We start from the raw sequence: 17,050 nt of genomic DNA, 5'->3' as shown, positions 1-17,050 counted from the left end.
GCTGGCCACATGACCCGGAAGCTGTCTGCCGGCTCCCTCGGCCAATAAAGCGAGATGAGCGCCTCAACCCCAGAGTCGTCTGCAAGTGGACCTAATGGTCAGGGGTCCCTTTACCTTTACCAGGCAAGCAAGCTCGCTATCTCAGTTGGTTAGAGCTTGGTGCTGATTATGCCAAAGTTGCAGGTTCATTCCCCATATGGGACAGTTGCATATTTCTTTTCTTTTCTTTTCTTTTCTTTTGGAAATAATTTTTATTGATTTTACAAAATAACTCTCACATTTAAATTTTGAAATCAAACAAGATTCTTCCAAATCTTAGGACTGTCCTCCTCCCCTCCATGGGTCCTTTATAAATCAACTGCATATTATAGTTCTTCCACATTATGGTCCTCCAAAATATCCAGAGTCTTTGTAACATTGCAGGAGTTACTAAAAGCCTGCCAAAAGAGCTCAAGTGATTACAGTGTTCTTTTAAGTACAGTCTGTATTTGTGCCATTCCCTATTGAAGTTTTGATCCCCCTGATTTCTGATTTTCCCTGTTAGTCTTGCCATCTCTGCATACTCTAATAATTTCATCTGCCAGTTCACTTTTGTCAGCATTTTCGCCTCTTTCCATCGCTGGGCAAGGCATATTCCTACCTTGCAGGGGGTTGATCTAGAATCGGTGTCTCTTCCAAGCCTGCAATTCTGTGATTCCAGATCTAGATCTAGGTAGATCTCTAATGCTCTCAATAAAAAAAGTACAACCAAGTCCACATCAATATCAGGAAATGCAGGCTAACATCACATAAAATTAAGACTAACATGCCAGAAAAAGGAGCAAGCATCAGTTGCTCAACAATTGCTTCCGAGAATAAATGGGTCTTAAATTATGGCCTCGGACCATGTAAAAGAGGAGGAGTACCAGTAGCTCTCAATATCTTGTTGGACACCTGGTTCCTATCAGCTCCAACCAAGAAGGTCAGCAATGATAGAAGTTGGAGTCCAACAACATCTGGTGGTTCACAGTTCTCCATCCTTGCTCTGAATATTGGCCCCTGCCAAAACTTTCCAGGGAGAATGCTCTGTAAACCAGGTGCCACCTCTGAAAAAGCCGTCTCTCCATTGCCTAGCTCATGGGTAGGCAAAGTAAGGCCTGGGGGCCAGATCCGGCCCAATCGCCTTCTCAATCCGGCCTGCGGACGGTCTGGGAATCAGCGTGTTTTTACATGAGTAGAATGAGTGCTTCTATTTAAAATGCATCTCTGGATTATTTGTGGGGCATAGGAATTCATTCACCCCCCCAAAAAAAGTATCGTCCAGCCCCCCACAAGGTCTGAATGCCAATGGACCGGCCCCCTCCTGAAAAAGTTTGCTGACCCCTGCTAGCTGCTTAACTTCTGAAGATGAGAGCATCCAGTGGGAGAAGATCAAAGGAGACCAGAAATTTAGAGCAGATTTGCGAGGAGGAAGGCAGTCCTTTGTGTACCCAGGTCCCGAGGATTCCTGCATTCCAGGGGGTTGGACTAGATGTCCCTTGGGATCCCTTCCAACTCTACAATTCTGTGATTCTCACTGCGTGCACCGGTCTCATCAAAATGCTCTTTCTGTGCATGAGGAAAACGAGTGCAGCAAACTCTACAGAGCATAGTTCTCTGGAAAGTGCACTTAACATCCATGGAAACCATGCTGGGGGGAAACCGGCGGGGTTGAGATGCTGTTCGCAAGGCCCCCGCCAATTGTCAGCTAATTGTGTTTGGTTTGCTCAAAGATAAATTGCGGTGTAACTCAGCATTCGCCCTAATGTAATGTGCAGAAATCACAGGGTACGTTTGGCCCTGCAATTGCATGCCGATTAGTAGACATAGAGCCTCGCCTCTGCCTGAGGCTTGGAGCTTTGGGTTTCTCCAAGCTATACTGTACCAAGCTTCCAGAGAATATTAGCTTTCGTTTTTTTAATAATAAAAATAAATAAATAAATAAATAAATAATAAATAAATAAAGTTTCCGATCGTCGTGGATGAGAAGATAAGCTATAGGTAGGAAAGCCTGATCAAATATCGAAAGGCAGAAGGCTGGCTGAAGGAGACAATTGGTGATCAGGAACCTGGGCATCAGTGCCCTTCAAAACACCTACCGTATTTTTCGCTCTATAAGATGCACCAGACCATAAGACGCACCTAGTTTTTGGAGAAGGAAAACAAGAACAAAAAATATATTCTGAATATCAGAAGCCAGAACAAGAGGGATCGCTGCACAGCGAAAGCAGCGATCCCTCTTGCTGTTCTGGCTTCTGGGATAGCTGCGCAGCCTGCATTCGCTCCATAAGATGCACACACATTTCTCCTTACTTTTTAGGAGGGAAAAAGTGAGTCTGATAGAGCAAAAAATACGGTAGTTCCTCTCCACGTCAAGCAAAATTAAGGAGTGGAGAGCCAAACCGTACTAATTTTCAAAAGATCTGCAGTGAACTGTGGTCATCCGAAAGCCGCAGTGTTACTGTACCCACTAGTCCCCATTGTTGTTGTTGTTGTTGTTTAGTTGTTTAGTCGTGTCTGACTTTGTGACGCCATGGACCAGAGCACGCCAGGCACTTCTGTCATCCACTGCCTCCCACAGTTTGGTCAAACTCATGCTGGTAGCTTCGAGAACACTATCCAACCATCTTGTCCTCTGTCGTCCCCTTCTCCTTGTGCCCTCCATCTTCCCCAACATCAGGGTCTTTTCCAGGGAGTCTTCTCTTGTCATGAGGTGGCCAAAGTATTGGAGCCTCAGCTTCAGGATCCGTCCTTCCAGTGAGCACTCAGGGCTGATTTCCTTCAGAATGGAGAGGTTTGATCTTCTTGCAGTCCATGGGACTCTCAAGGGTCTCCTCCAGCACCATAATTCAAAAGCATCCATTCTTCAGCGATCAGCCTTCTTTATGGTCCAGCTCTCACTTCCATACATCACTACTGGGAAAAACATAGCTTTAACTATACGGATCTTTGTTGGCAAGGTGATGTCCCCATTAGTAACATTCAAAGAGAATTTGGTGGGGAAGGCGTCCCTTTAGTAGTGAAACACCTGAGGAATGTCAAGGGAAAGCGGGGAAGATGAAGTGATAAAAATCCTGGTGATATTTACATGCGTGTGTTAGAATCCCATTCCTACCATGGTGTCAAGGGAGATATGTGCAAGAATTGCCACGTCCATTTCCAGTAGCCAGAGCAGCAGGTGTGATTTCTCTCCTTTCTTTCCTTCTCTCCCTCCGTACTTCCCTTCCCCTACTTTTAGTACACTTACGACGGGACAGAGATTAACAGCTTGCCAGTGGAGCTGACAGTCGTGTGGAATGGGGATTTCAACATTGACAACCCGGCGCAGAACAAAGGTAACGAATCATTTCGACTTGTCCTTGGAAGTGGTAACCTTAGCAACCGGCTGCATCACTCTGCACACTTCCTAACAAAGCACTCGACGCTTCCCTTCCCCGTCTGCTACAAGGCTTTATTTATGTTCTCTGCAAATTGCTTTAAAAAAAAAATTGTTCTGTTTTTCTTCCCTTCTCTCTTTCTTGTTGAGCACCTGAAACAAATAAAGCTCCGCCTCCCCCCCCCCGAGCATTTTAAAGCCAAACTTTCTATTCTCCAAATCCTCTTGACTTGAGTAGCTCATTTCAGTGATTGTTGCCAGCAGCTTAGTTTGGATCTGCCCAAGTTTTTGGTTTTTCCCCCCTGCTGAAGCAGTTTGCAACTTCTTTTTTAAATACGACTCAAAATAATAACAAATAAGGCTCGGTCGCATTGCCCTCTTTCTGATTTCACACGCTCCTTTCCTGGAAGCAGAAAATTTGATGTGGGATTTTGGGGGAGGCGGGAGGCGGGAAATCAAAATTTGGGGTGTGTAGTGGCACACAGTTGTCAGCTGCTGTAAGGAGCCCTCTAGGTACAATGAGTTCAGTCCCTCACCCTAATTTTTGCCCCCCAAAATCACCAGCCAGTTTCACCAGGAAAGGTTCCCCCCCCCCCCACGATTCATCCTGTAGACATTGCAGGTATTTGGACTAAAGGACCCTTTGCATCCCTTCCAATCCTACAGTTCCATGATTCTTTGCACTGAGAAACTGGTACTTTCAACTGGTAATGGAAAGTCATTAGGGAGGAAGACTTATGCACATCTTCGGTCAGAGAGTCCTCCCCTGTATCAGAGATGAGGTTAAGATTTAAGTTTTCAGAATCGATTTCCTAGCTGCTGGTGTCTTTATACCTTCCATAGATAAGCTATGGAATTTGCGGACACAAGATGTGGTGCTGGTCACCAACTTTGGAAGAGCAGACAAATTCATATAAGGCTGTCAGTGTCAGTGGATACCTTCCACCTTCAGTATCAGAGGCGCTTCTTAATACCAGTCAGTGGTGTAGCATGGGTTGCCAATGCCCGGGGCAAGGCAAATATCCTTAGCATCACCTACCAATAGCGTGGAACAAAGGTGCAATAGCTTGTGACCTAACCCGAGTGGCAGCCGCAGTGCCCAATGACCATCCAGCAATCAAGCACTGTGGAAAATGGTGGAGGATTGGTCAGGAGAGGGTACCTTTATAAAGCCCATGTGCAGGGCACCCTAGCAACCGGCCATTGCCCGTATCCACTCCTCAGTCCACCCATACAGTCATTTGGAGATTTTCTGAATGAGGGGATGGCGCACTATTTTAAAATATATTTTTACTACTTCTGTTAATTTTCTTTTGAAATCTTGCACCCCAAAGAATTTTGCTCCCAGGGCAAGTGCCCCGTGGCCCCACCCATGCTATGCCACTGATGCCAGCTCTTGGGGAGCACCAGTGGGAGAGCGTCCTGCTTGTGGGCTGCCCCCAGCCATCTGGTTGCCCCCAGTGGGAAACAGGACTCTTGACTAGATGAACCTTCCGGTCCGATCTAGCGGGACTCCTGCTGCATTGTTTGATTTGACCGCAGAAGGCTTATTGGCTGCTGCTCCTTTGCCGCAGTTCTGCAGATCGAAGCACCTGAGAGGGCATATATGGGGCAAGGCGATCTCATGGGTAAATGCCTCCTCAACAGGCTTGTGCTTTCCTCTCCCAACAGTCCACCTGTACAAATGCGGGGCCATGCGAGACAGCTGCGGCCTGTGCCTGAAAGCAGACCCGGACTACGAGTGTGGCTGGTGCGAAGACCAGAACCGGTGCACCTTGAAGCACCACTGCCCCATCCTGGAGAACCGGTGGCTGGAGCTCTCTGGCGCTGGGGGAAAATGCACCAACCCCAAGATTACAGAAGTAAGTCGTCCTGAAACTCCCTCTTCCATTCCCCATACCCTTGTTTTCTGTAGCCTGTCTAGCTGTGAAGACCTACAGTCAGTGGTGTAGCATGGGGAGGGAGTCACAGGGCGGTCTCCCTGGATGCTAAATTGTTAGGGGGCATAAAATGACAACCCCTGGTGCTGCCTCAATACAGCTGTGTGCTTCTATTGCTGTGCTGTATTGAAAACGGCTTCCCTGTGCAAACCAGGAAGTGACCTCTCCAGGCAATGGAACAACTCTTCTTTTCTTATCTCTACGGCTGCAATCTTTTGGGTGACCCGCAACCCTTGCTATGCCACTGGCTATGATGGATGAATAATAATCCACCAAATAGGATTCTCCTTCAGCCTTACCACTCAACTGGAGATGCCAAGGACTGGGCCTGGGCTGTTCTGTATCCGAAACAGGAGCTTTGCTACTGAGCTATGGTGTTCGGCCCCCCTCCCAGATTCAGCTTTTCTGTGCAGGCAGCTTCCTGGGGTGTGGTCCTGCTCTTCGATAGTGACTTGCTGTCATCTGGCTCATGCAGCATGTCCTAAAGAACAAGGCTACTATAAGGATGGTCCTTCTGCTTCCTTCTGGTTCTCTGATCCCAAGAACGATGGCCCCGCTTAGAACTCGCTTGGGCTGTGTGCAATTCCTTCTCAGATGCTGTAACTCAAGAAGGATGGCTCCTCGCAGCTGTGAAAGTGAGCCCAGGAGACTGTGGTTTAACTGGAGCTGCTGTGCCAAACAGCTAGATCAAAGCGCTGCCTTATATCATCCCTGCTCCCATGTCGCATGCAGTCCTCACCAGAGAGGATGCAGAAGTTCACAGGTTTCAAGAAGATTTGGCTTGGAAGCAGGAATGTCTCCAAAGAGCCTCTTTGAAGAGTTGCCTAGACATTGGAGCGGGGAAGCAGGATCTTGGAGTGTGCTTTATTATTATTATTTTTTCCAGATAAAATTTGCAATTTGTTTTTCTTGAAATGCAGCACCACCAGGCGCCTAACAAGACATCGTTCTCCATTCTGTCCTGAGTCTGCCCTCTGCGGTGCTCTTTCCATTCCGCTGCAGTTCGCCATCTGCCCCAAACTGTGCTACATGTAGTGGAATTCTGTAACCTAATTTACACAACTAATTTTGTGAATTATCCCATTTAATTCAAGAGAAACGCAATTCAAATAGGGGAGGCTGAAAGCTGCAACCAAACATAGCACCCATCATATTTGTTAGGTTGATTTTCGTTCTAGATAGGAGTTGAATAAGCGAACATTGACAATTTCTGCTCCTGTTTTCTGTTTCTTGCCAGAATTCTGACATCCCTAATCACCCCAGAATGATATACAGTCATACCTCGAGTTACAGATGCTTCAGGTTGTGTTTTGTTGGGTTACGGACCTGCCAAAACACGGAAGTACTGGAACCGGGGGTCGCACATGTGCAGAAGCGCTAAATCGTGCTTTATGCATGTGCAGAAGCACCAAATCACAACCCACGCATGCGCAGATGCACCGCTGCGGGTTGCGAATGTGCATCCCACACGGATCACGTTCTCAACCCAAGCGTCCCCTGTACAGTTGAAATCCCTGGTTAGACAGGTTTCCCAGGCTTTTCAAACATATAAAAACCTACAAAACCCTTTTGAACAGAGAACATGGCAAGTCAGGAAGAATTAATTTAAGGTCCTGGTCTAGGGTTCAAGTGCAGGTGAGAGAAAAAGAATGCTCCTTCAAAACTGTCAGTGTAAAATATGATTCTATGATATATGTTGTGTGCACACACATTAAGGCTGCAGTCTTGTACATATTTGTGAGAATAAGTCCCCTTGGACTATCTTTTGAGGAAACACATTGACAATCCATCAATAAGCCCGCAAGTGAGATTTGATCACTTCCGGAGACTAAAAAATATACCCTTGATTTGTGAATGAAAACCTTCCAAACGACCCTCATTGCTATGCATGTGAATTAATATGCATGGAACTTCATGTATAGCACTGGTGGGATCTGAACTGCCTGCGACTATCCAGGAAAACGTCCTCAGGGTAATGGTGGAGAGCTCAGCGAAAATGTCAACTTGGTGTGCAGAAAGCGCATCCCAAGTAAGGGATTATTAGAAAAGGGATAGAAAATTAAAAAGGCCAATATCATAATGCCTTAATCATAAATCTTATGGCATAGGCATATTTTGAAAACTGGTTGCACCCATTTCAAAAGCGTTTTATAGAACTAGAAGAGGTGCGGAAAAATAAAAGCTCACTTTTGAAGCTCACTTCCAGGGCTAGAATCATAGATTCGTAGAGTTGGAAGTGAGCCAAAGATCGTATTGTTAGCCCAGAAATGGAAACAAGAAGAAATTCTGAAGAAAGAAGAATGGCAGACGAAATTAATGGACTATGCAGAATTGGACAAAATGACAGGAAGGATTCGAAACCTGCGGGACCAGAGATTTACAGAAGATCGGAAGAAGTATATGAATTATTTGAAGAGCAACTGTAATCAACAAATTACGCTAGTAGGACTACAAGAAGTTTCGTAAGGAGAAATATACGAAGTGTTACAAAGTAGAAAAAGATAGAGATATTGGTTATGAGTTTGAAATGTAATAGGGGAAGATAAGAAATGCATACGGAGAGATTAGATTGGATAATTTTCAGACAGGATTGATGGAAGTCAAAAATTTGAATAAGATGTAAAAGTATGTTTAATTACTGTTGAAAATGATATGTTAAAAAAACTAATAAAATTTTTTATCTATCTATCTATCTATCTATCTATCTATATATATGAGGTGCAGAAAAGAGCAAACGAAACAATAAAGCTCTAACCACTGCACCACACTGACAAACAGCTGTGCCCCTTTGGTGGGGGTGTGGAACACCAGCACAGGGCCTTGCCTTTCTTTTCACCTTGCTTTAACCATTTTTTTCCTCTCCTAGATCAGCCCGGCGAGGGGACCTCGTGAAGGAGGGACCAGGGTGACCATCCGGGGAGAAAATTTGGGCTTGGAGTTCCGGGACATTGCATCGCATGTCAAAGTAGCTGGCGTGGAGTGCATTCCTTTAGTGGATGGATACATCCCAGCAGAGCAGTAAGTAAGGGCCTCAGGGTGAAAGATGCTTTATTAAGACCTTCCGCTCTGTTGTTAGGGCAGGAATGTTTACGCGAGACAACCTTGCTCTTTGTCCAACTTCCCTTGCCAGTCTCAGGCCACTGAGCCCTGAAATGAGGTGGAATAGATGGAAGGAGAGGGACACTGTAGAGCATGGGTGGGGAACCTGTGACACTGCATTGTTGACGGACTACAACTCCCATGCTGGATGATGGGACTTGGAGTCCAACCACATCCCTGAGAGACCTCTTCCTTCCCTACAGGCCCTCTTGGATGCTGAGATTGGCAGAGAGGGACCTCTTGGTACTTCCTCCGCCCTCAGAGGCCCGGTGTGTATGTGTGTGTGTGTGTGGCCTGGGAAAGGGTCTTCTCTGTGGTGGCCCCTAAGCTGTGGGACTCCTTCTGCACAGAGGTGCATCTGACACTTTCATTGTGCAGCCTCCAGCAAATGCTGAAGACACACTTCTTTGCCTTGTCTTTTGACACTCGAGGTGTATGTTTTTAGGACCCACCTTATTTTTGTGATTGTAAGTTGTTTTCAGCAGTTTGTGCTTTCATGTTGTAACCCTTCCTGGGACCTTCGGGTAGAGGGCATGTAAATACCGTATTTTTCGCTCTATAGGACGCACCGGACGATAAGACGCAACTAGTTTGGGGGGGGGGGAGGAAACAAGAAGGAAAAAATTCTGAACCCCAGAAGCCAGAACAGCAAGAGGGATCTGGCTTCTGGGATAGCCTCTTGCTGTTCTGGCTTCGGGGACAGCCTTTGAAGCCTCCGCAGGGCAGCGGGGTGAAGGCACCCCGCTGCCCTGCGGAGGCTTTGCGCAGCCATCCCCAAGCTAGAACAGCGAGACGGAGTGCTGCACGGCTCTCCGTCTCCCTGTTCTGACTTTGGGCTTAGCCGCGCAGCCTGCATTCACTCCATAAGACGCACACACATTTTCCCTTACTTTTTAGAAGGGAAAAAGTGTGTCTTATAGAGCAAAAAATACGGTAATAATAGTAACAGGAACAACACCTGGGAAGCCAGAGGTTCCCTACACCTGTGCTACAGCCACCTCCCAGGCTCAGCAGAACAGAGAAAACATTACCTGCTCCCAGCGGGATTGTATATGACAGTAACTAATACAGGTGTGGCTAGCCCTAATGATGCTGGACTCCAGTTCCATCAGCCTTAGCCAGCATAGCCAATGGTGAGGGATGATGGGACTTGGAGCCTAGCCACAACTGAAGCACTACAGGTTGCTCTACCTGGCTTTGCAGGTTGTGCTGATGTCCCTCACCTCTGCTTTGCATGACAAGTGAGGACGAACAACATTTCCCCAGGGGTGTGTGTGGGAGAAACTGGGTTTGGTTCGCATTCAAAGGCAAACTTACCTTCTCTGCTCCGAAACAATGCACAGATCAGAGCACAGCTGCCCTTCAAAATTGTGCACTTCTCTGAATTTTGTGGCGCAGTTTTCCCGTTAGGTAGGGTGTGCAAAAAATGCACACACTGGAGCAAAGTGGGTGTATATATATAAGTGCATATATTAGTGGAAAATAGTAATATATTGATATGCATTATATTAGGGGAAAGTGCTTTTGGGGGGGAAATGTGCAGATGAGGGAGAAATTGCTCTGAAATGCTGATGAATTTTCATGAGGACTAAAAAGTGTTCTTTGCAAACTAATGTGGCAATGTTGAGAACTGAAGAGTGGGAATGGAGAGAAACCAAAGTCAGTAGGTTCACTCTTCTCTACTCTTTACCTGCTTGCTTGTAACTCAGCTCAGTAGACAATAGGCACCTGTAGCCTCTCTGTCCATCATCACCAAAAGAGGTTCTGTACTGGTGGGTCTCTGCTTGAGGCCAGTTGCAATGACCCTAGCTTCCCCTGGATCTGGCACAATGGAATGACTTGAGCCTTGAGGAAAAGAGGTCTACTTTTTAAGGAGAAGGGGTTTCCCAAAATAGGATACGGGATCTGTGTCAGAATCTCCGCTCGGCCAAGCCGATAAGGCCTCATCTTCCTCCGAGCTGAGCCTTTGAAATCGCCTCCGATGTCTTTAATGACCTGAGCCTTTGATAAGGCCTCAAGCAAATTCCATCCAGCAGGGTTCCCAGCACAGGGAAGAGACAAGAGGTTTGGCTACATTGTAAAGAGTTTTATTTCTAAACTACGCAGAACAGAAAAGACATCCTCTCTCTATGAAAGTAGAGAGCAACTGAACAAAGGAACAAAGGAAACAGGAAAACCACTAACGTCACATCCCGTCTCCTTTCCTGTGAGACTCCAATAGTATGGAATCCCAGGAATGTAAACAGAGTCCTGTGACTCCACGCAGCTGCTCAGTGAGAAACAGAAACTAACAATCTGTACCATTAAGGAAAGTCCATTCCTACCTGTCATCATCTACTTTGGCTCTAAGCCTTCCCACACACAGCAGGCACCCTTTGCAAGGACCACAGGGGCATCTCCTGACCCTTGTATCTCTTTCCTTCTAGAATAGTGTGCGAGATGGGCGAGGCCAAGCACAGCCAGCATGCAGGAAATGTGGACATCTGCGTGGCCGAGTGCAAGCCAGAGTTCATGGCCAAATCCTCCCAGTTCTATTACTTCACGGTAAGTCCATGAGCGAGACTCGGGAATTGAGGAGGGATGGGCAAGAGGTTTCGAGAATCCTGGAGGCTTCTAGGAATGCTCTTGAGTTTCACCCAAAGTGAAATTTCGAGGTGAGGTTGGAGGGTCATCTAAGCCCTACTCAGAGTAGACCCACTGAAATTTCTACTTCTTCATTACCTGACCTTCACCTTAAGGTCCCAGGGCCTTAACTCTGCCTGTTAACTTCCATGGGTTTACTCTACTCTGAGTAGGACTAGCATTGAATCTCACACCTTGAAAGCCTTTGGCTTTTCCCAAAGAATCCTGGGAGCTGTAATTTGCCCCTCACTGAACTACAACACCTTCACACCCTTAAACGACAGTTCCCAGAATTCTCTGGGGGAAGGCGTGGGCTTTAAATGTGTGTTAAATGTGCTTTCAGCATACCACATGGGGTGGAAGTGAACGTTCTCTGTGTCTCTCTCACTCTGTCCTCCCTGGGCCAAAACTCATAAGGGTAGTTAATTCGTATTACATTCACTCTTGAGCACCCACCCTCACTGTTTGATGGATCCCTCTAGTCCTATTTGCTTAACTTTACTTTCGGCTTTTGTCAGTCCTTTCTGAGAAGAAAAATGCAAATAGTTTCTAATAGCCGATTTCTCCCTCCACCCTTATCCTATTTTCGTTGTGAATATATCATCTGAAATTTGTGAAGGCAGCTGTGAATAATTAATAGACTATTGCAACTTATTACAAGCCTGCAAATGAGATGGATAATTATTATCAGTGTTATTATCATAACACCTCCAGACATTTAGAGGCTCTCTCCTGGGACAGGAGGTAGGGATGAACAGCAGGTGATGGGGATTTATAAAGAAATGCGAAAGGAAGCCCCAGGATGCTCGGTCGCTCTTGATGGAAGGGCCTTGTAAGGTATGGAAGGATGATGGAATGGTAGCAGGGGCCCCCTAGTCTAGGGGTGATGTAGGCAATGTGGTACCCTCCCTGATGCTGATGGACTTCAGCTCCTATCCTCTCCTGATCATTGAATTAGCTGGCTGGGGCTGATGTGTACCCAGTGGCGTAGCGTGGGTTGTCAGCACCCGGGGCAAGGCAAGTAATTTGCACCCTCTAACCCGTGGATTTGCGCCCCCTAACCCTAACCCCCAGATGTTGCGCCTGGTGCGGCTGGCCCCCCCTGCACCCCCCACGCTACGCCACTGTGTGTACCTGAACTCGCGTACATACAATGGAGCTGAATACTGGAAGATTCATCATCATCATCATCATCATTTATTACTTATACCCCATCCATCTGGCTGGGCTTCCCCAACCACTGTGGGTGGCTTCCAACAGAATATTAAAAACATGATAAAACATCAAACATTAAAAACTTCCCTAAACAGGGCTGCCTTCAGATGTCTTCTAAAAGTCAGATAGTTGTTTATTTCCTTAACATCTGATGGGAGGGTGTTCCACAGGGCGGGCGCCACTACCAAGAAGGCCCTCTGCCTGGTTCCCTGTAACCTCGCTTCTCGCAGGGAGGGAACCACTAGAAGTTCCTTGGAGCTGGATCTCAGTGTCTGGGCTGAACGATGGGGGTGGAGACGCTCCTTCAGAAATACAGGGCCGAGGCCGTTTAGGGCTTTATTCAGGACAGATGAAAGGAAATACTTCTTTATGCAGCGCATAGTTAAACTATGGAACTCAATGGCCACCAACATGGATGGCTTCAAAAGAGGATTAGGCAATAATAGAAACATCGCCACCCGACCCCACCCCCACCCATCTTCCCTTCCTCCACCCCCTTTTTTTCTTTTTTTTTCTTTTTCTCCCCCTAATGTCTCAACAAATGAAATGGATTCGTAAAAATGTTACATGGAAAAAATACGAGGCATTACACTTACTTCTGTAAAACAAGAGAATCTTTAATTAAAAAAAACCCACAAAAAAGAGGATTAGGCAAATTCATGGAGGCTATGAATAGGGACGCGGGTGGCGCTGTGGGTTAAACCACAGAGCCAAGTACTTGCCGATCAGAAGGTTGGCAGTTTGAATCCCCGCGACGGGGTGAGCTCCCGGTGCTCAGTCCCTGCTCCTGCCAACCTAGCAGTTCGAAAGCACCTCAAAGTGCAAGTAGATAAATAGGTACCGCTCCGGCGGGAGATGAGCGCCGCAACCCCAGAGTCGGCTGCCAGCCACAATGACCATGCCATAGCTGGAGGCAGCAACACTTTTGAATGCTAGTTGCTGGAAACCACAAGAGAGGAGAGCTGCAGTTGCACTCAAATCCTGCTTGCAGGTTTACAATAGGCATCTGGCTGGCTTCATTCTTGGGAAGAAGAAGAAGAAGAGTTTGGATTTATATCCCACTTTATCACTACCCTAAGGAGTCTCAAAGCGGCTAACATTCTCCTTTCCCTTCCTCCCCCACAACAAACACTCTGTGAGGTGAGTGGGGCTGAGAGACTTCAGAGAAATGTGACTGGCCCAAGGTCACCCAGCAGCTGCATGTGGAGGAGCGGAGAAGCGAACCCGGTTCACCAGATTACGAGTCTACCGCTCTTAACCACTACACCACACTGGCTCTCAACCTTTGGCCTCTTGTTTGGGCTCGTCCCCCACCATCCTGTGCCAGACAGTCAGGAAGAAGGAGATCCTTCCCTGATTCTTTCTCTCTCTCTCTCTACCCCCCCAATTGCCTCCACAAAGCCCCCTTCATATTTGGAAGAGCTAGCTAAAGGAGAAAACGACATGAATAATCTCCAGCGTTCAACAACAACATCCCGCTCATTGTACCTGCTCATTCATTGGAGAGTTTAAACCTTTCATACCATCCTTCTTAAAAGTGGAAGGGAGGATAGGGAAAAGTGTGTGTGTGAGAGAGAGAGGGGGGGGACCTTTCATTTAAATGCAGATGATGGCTTTTCACTTGGGACCAAGCAGAAAGTTTTTTTCTATTAAAATGCTAATGAAAGAAGAAACTGCAACTCTAGATTTCTCTGAGAAAGCGGGGATCCCTTGCTGTAGTTTGGTATCACGATGATCTGCTCCCTCTTGAATATTATTGTTTTATCTTGATTTTAAAACAGAATCAGCAAGGAAAAAGAAGGTAGTTGCATTTATTTTTATTTATTTATTTATTTATAATAGCATCTATACCTTGTCTTTCTCTACAATGCAGGTGCTAGGCAGTTTCTCAGTGAAAGTAAAACCTTGGTACAACATATGTGTTGGGTAGGGCAAGGCTAAACCAGGGCTTGGTGTAGGAACTTGGGAATGAGAGTGAATATCTGTGATATTTATGTTTGGGGTTAGGATCACAGAATTCTAGAGTTGGATGGGACCCAAACCCCTGAAATGTAACTCAAATGTTGAAACTAAAAACATTCACACCTGAGAATAAGAACACACATACACACAGACCTGAATACAGCAATAGGTTCCCCAAACACTGGCAATTGGAGGGATACTGAGCAATCTGCACTAACTGCAACTCCACTTCAAGGGAAGCCCTTTAAGGTGCTGGTTTTGACCTTTAAATTTTGTATAACATAAAGCGTATATCATAAAGACAGCACAGTTGGCGCTGCACCTTATTCCAGAACGAAACACGAACGAACCTGGAACCCCTGCAATCTCACACCACTCGGACACTGAACTGGCGCACAACAATATGATCCAAAACATTCTGAAAAACAGTTAAAAACTATCGCAGTCTCTCCATGGACGATTTCAGAGTTGTCACGGCAGCTGTTGTTTCTCTCCATCCTAATTCCATCCTGCTAATTCCGTTTTGGCGGCGCCTTCATTTCTTACTGCGGTTGTTAATCTTTTTCAGATGCTGACTCTCTTTGACCTAAATCCCAAGCGAGGTCCGGTATCTGGTGGAACCCAAGTCACCATCACGGGCAAGAACCTGAATGCTGGCAGCAATGTCTCGGTGCTCTTTGGAGACCACCCCTGCCTTTTCCACAGGTATATCCCAAAGACCTGAGGGAGGGGGGGGTGATAGCCTGGGATTCGGACTCAGAGGCTGAACCTGAGGAATCCCAGCCTGCACAGGAGTCCCCGCCTCCAGAACCAGCTGAGCCGGGGCTGGGGCTTGAGCCTGAAGGGTCCTCACCTGTGCTGGATCCTCAGGTGCAGGCACCAGCTGAGTCTGCTCTGGCTCCTGAGGTGATGGAGGACCCATTGCCTGCAGGTGCTCCACTCTCAGCTCCGTCAGGGGAAGAGGAGGTTGCCTCTGGGTCTGGTAACCCTCCAGCCTCTCCTGAGCTGCAGAGGCCCAGGGCAGAGAGGCGGAGGGAACTAAGTTCCTGCAGGAAGAGTGCTCGCCTCCAGGCCAGGAGAGGCGAGTCACGTATGGACTGGGGCCACCCTATGCCTCGGGGCAGATAAAAGCCAGCCAGCCCTAGTCCCAGGTTGCGGGAGCAACGTTGTTGCTAGCCTGTTCCTGCCTGCACCCTGTCCTGCTCTTCTGCCAGAGTTCCTGACCCCACCCAACTCCCTGCCTTGGACCCAGCTACAGCTTTGACGGACAGCCTCCATACCGCACCATCGACCTCGGACTGGACTCGGACCTCACCTCTCACTTAGCCCCCGGGACCAGTACAGGGGGATATTTCCTCTGAGTGCGTCAACGAAATTAACGCAGCGGCGTAGCTAGCCACTCGGGTGCCTGGTGTGGCATGCATTCTGCAGCCAGGGGCGGGGCGAGCCACTCACGGGGGTGGGGAACACTACGTGGAGCCTCTCCACAACCTCCCCCTCAGTTGTAGGGCAGCTGAGGGGGAGGCAGTGGGCAGACGCAAGCCCCACGCTGATGTTTCAGGCAGCGCGGAGCCTGCAGGCGCCCAAGCCACCACGTCACTCCCAGGAGATACGTGGGGCTCAGGCACGCTGCAGACCACGTGGTAAGTGCTGGCCCCGGTGGTGTGGCGCCCAGTGCCAGCCGCGTTTCTTTACGTTTGTTGACTGAACTAAAATGTTTCGTGAGCCCTTTAAAAACAAAAAAACACACCTTGCATTTTTGTCACTTCGCCACCCCCCTCAGTGATGACACCCGGGGCAAAACGCACCCCCTTCCTCCACCACTGAATGAACAGTAAGATTGTGCATGGCCTGCCACTGTAATGCAATGAGTTGTCCCCACTGCTGCAGTGGAGTCAGTTTAGAACAGGCATCCCTGATCTGGCCACTGTGATCCATGCGACGGTCACCTCCAGGCTTGATTATTGTAATTCGCTCTATGCGAGGCTGCCCTTGGAGCTGACCCAGAAACTCCAGCGGGTGCAGAATGCCGCGGCGAGGCTCCTTTCGGGGTCCTTGCCACGGGAATCACATTCATCCAGTGCTTTACCAACTGCACTGGTTCCCGGTGAAGTACAGGATCAGGTTTAACGTGCTGGTTTTGACCTTTAAAGCCCTAGGACCCTCGTACCTACGGGACCGCCTCTCCTGGTATGCCCCGCGGTGGACCTTAAGGTCCACAAATGACAACATTTTGGAGGTCCCAGGTCGCAAGGTGGTTAGATTGGTCTCAACTAGGGCCAGGGCCTTTTCAATACTGGCCCCGACTTAGTGGAGCACTGTCACAAGAGACTAGGGCCCTGCGGGACTTGACATCTTTCCACAGGACCCGCAAGACAGAGCTGTTCCGCCTGGCCTTTGGTTTGGACTCACTCTGACCCTTATGTTTCCCTCCCCTTACGGTTTTGATCTATGGGCTACTTTTAAAATGAGGCTGCATTTTAAATTGCATTTTAACCTGTATTTTAAATTGGGTTTTTTTTCTTCCCTTATTATATTTTTATTGTAATTTTACTGGTGTTAGCTGCCCTGGGCCCGGCTCTGGCTGGGGAGGGCAGGGTATAAATAAAATGTATTATTATTATTATTATTATTATTATTATTATTATTATTATTATTATTGTCACTGGGCTGCCTGGAGCTTCTTCTTGTTCTGGGCAGGGTGATGTCAGTTTGCAAGCAAAAGAACAAACACACACCCAATGGGCTCATTCACACTTACCTATTTCTAGGCACAGGTCTGGACTATACTATACTGCTGAACTGGAGCAAACAGCAA

General features: G+C 47.5%; 1 protein-coding gene across 5 annotated transcripts in view; it reads left to right on the top strand.

The window, feature by feature from the left end:
• The window catches only part of PLXNA4 (plexin A4), a 580,684-nt gene that overhangs the window by 481,848 nt on the left and 81,786 nt on the right, over positions 1 to 17,050 (top strand). For all 5 annotated transcript variants that reach the window (XM_083572528.1, XM_083572529.1, XM_083572532.1 and 2 more), the window contains 5 exons: positions 3,257 to 3,353; positions 5,066 to 5,256; positions 8,201 to 8,352; positions 10,860 to 10,977; positions 14,801 to 14,937. In XM_083572528.1, coding sequence (XP_083428654.1) covers positions 3,257 to 3,353; positions 5,066 to 5,256; positions 8,201 to 8,352; positions 10,860 to 10,977; positions 14,801 to 14,937 — 695 coding nt within the window. The remainder of the gene's footprint in view (positions 1 to 3,256; positions 3,354 to 5,065; positions 5,257 to 8,200; positions 8,353 to 10,859; positions 10,978 to 14,800; positions 14,938 to 17,050) is intronic.

The sequence above is a fragment of the Podarcis filfolensis genome (genome assembly GCF_964270895.1).
Source record: "Podarcis filfolensis genome assembly, chromosome: 10".
Taxonomy (NCBI): domain Eukaryota; kingdom Metazoa; phylum Chordata; class Lepidosauria; order Squamata; family Lacertidae; genus Podarcis; species Podarcis filfolensis.
The sequence above is the reverse complement of the archived record's forward strand: the minus strand, read 5'-3'. Positions and strand labels throughout refer to the sequence as shown.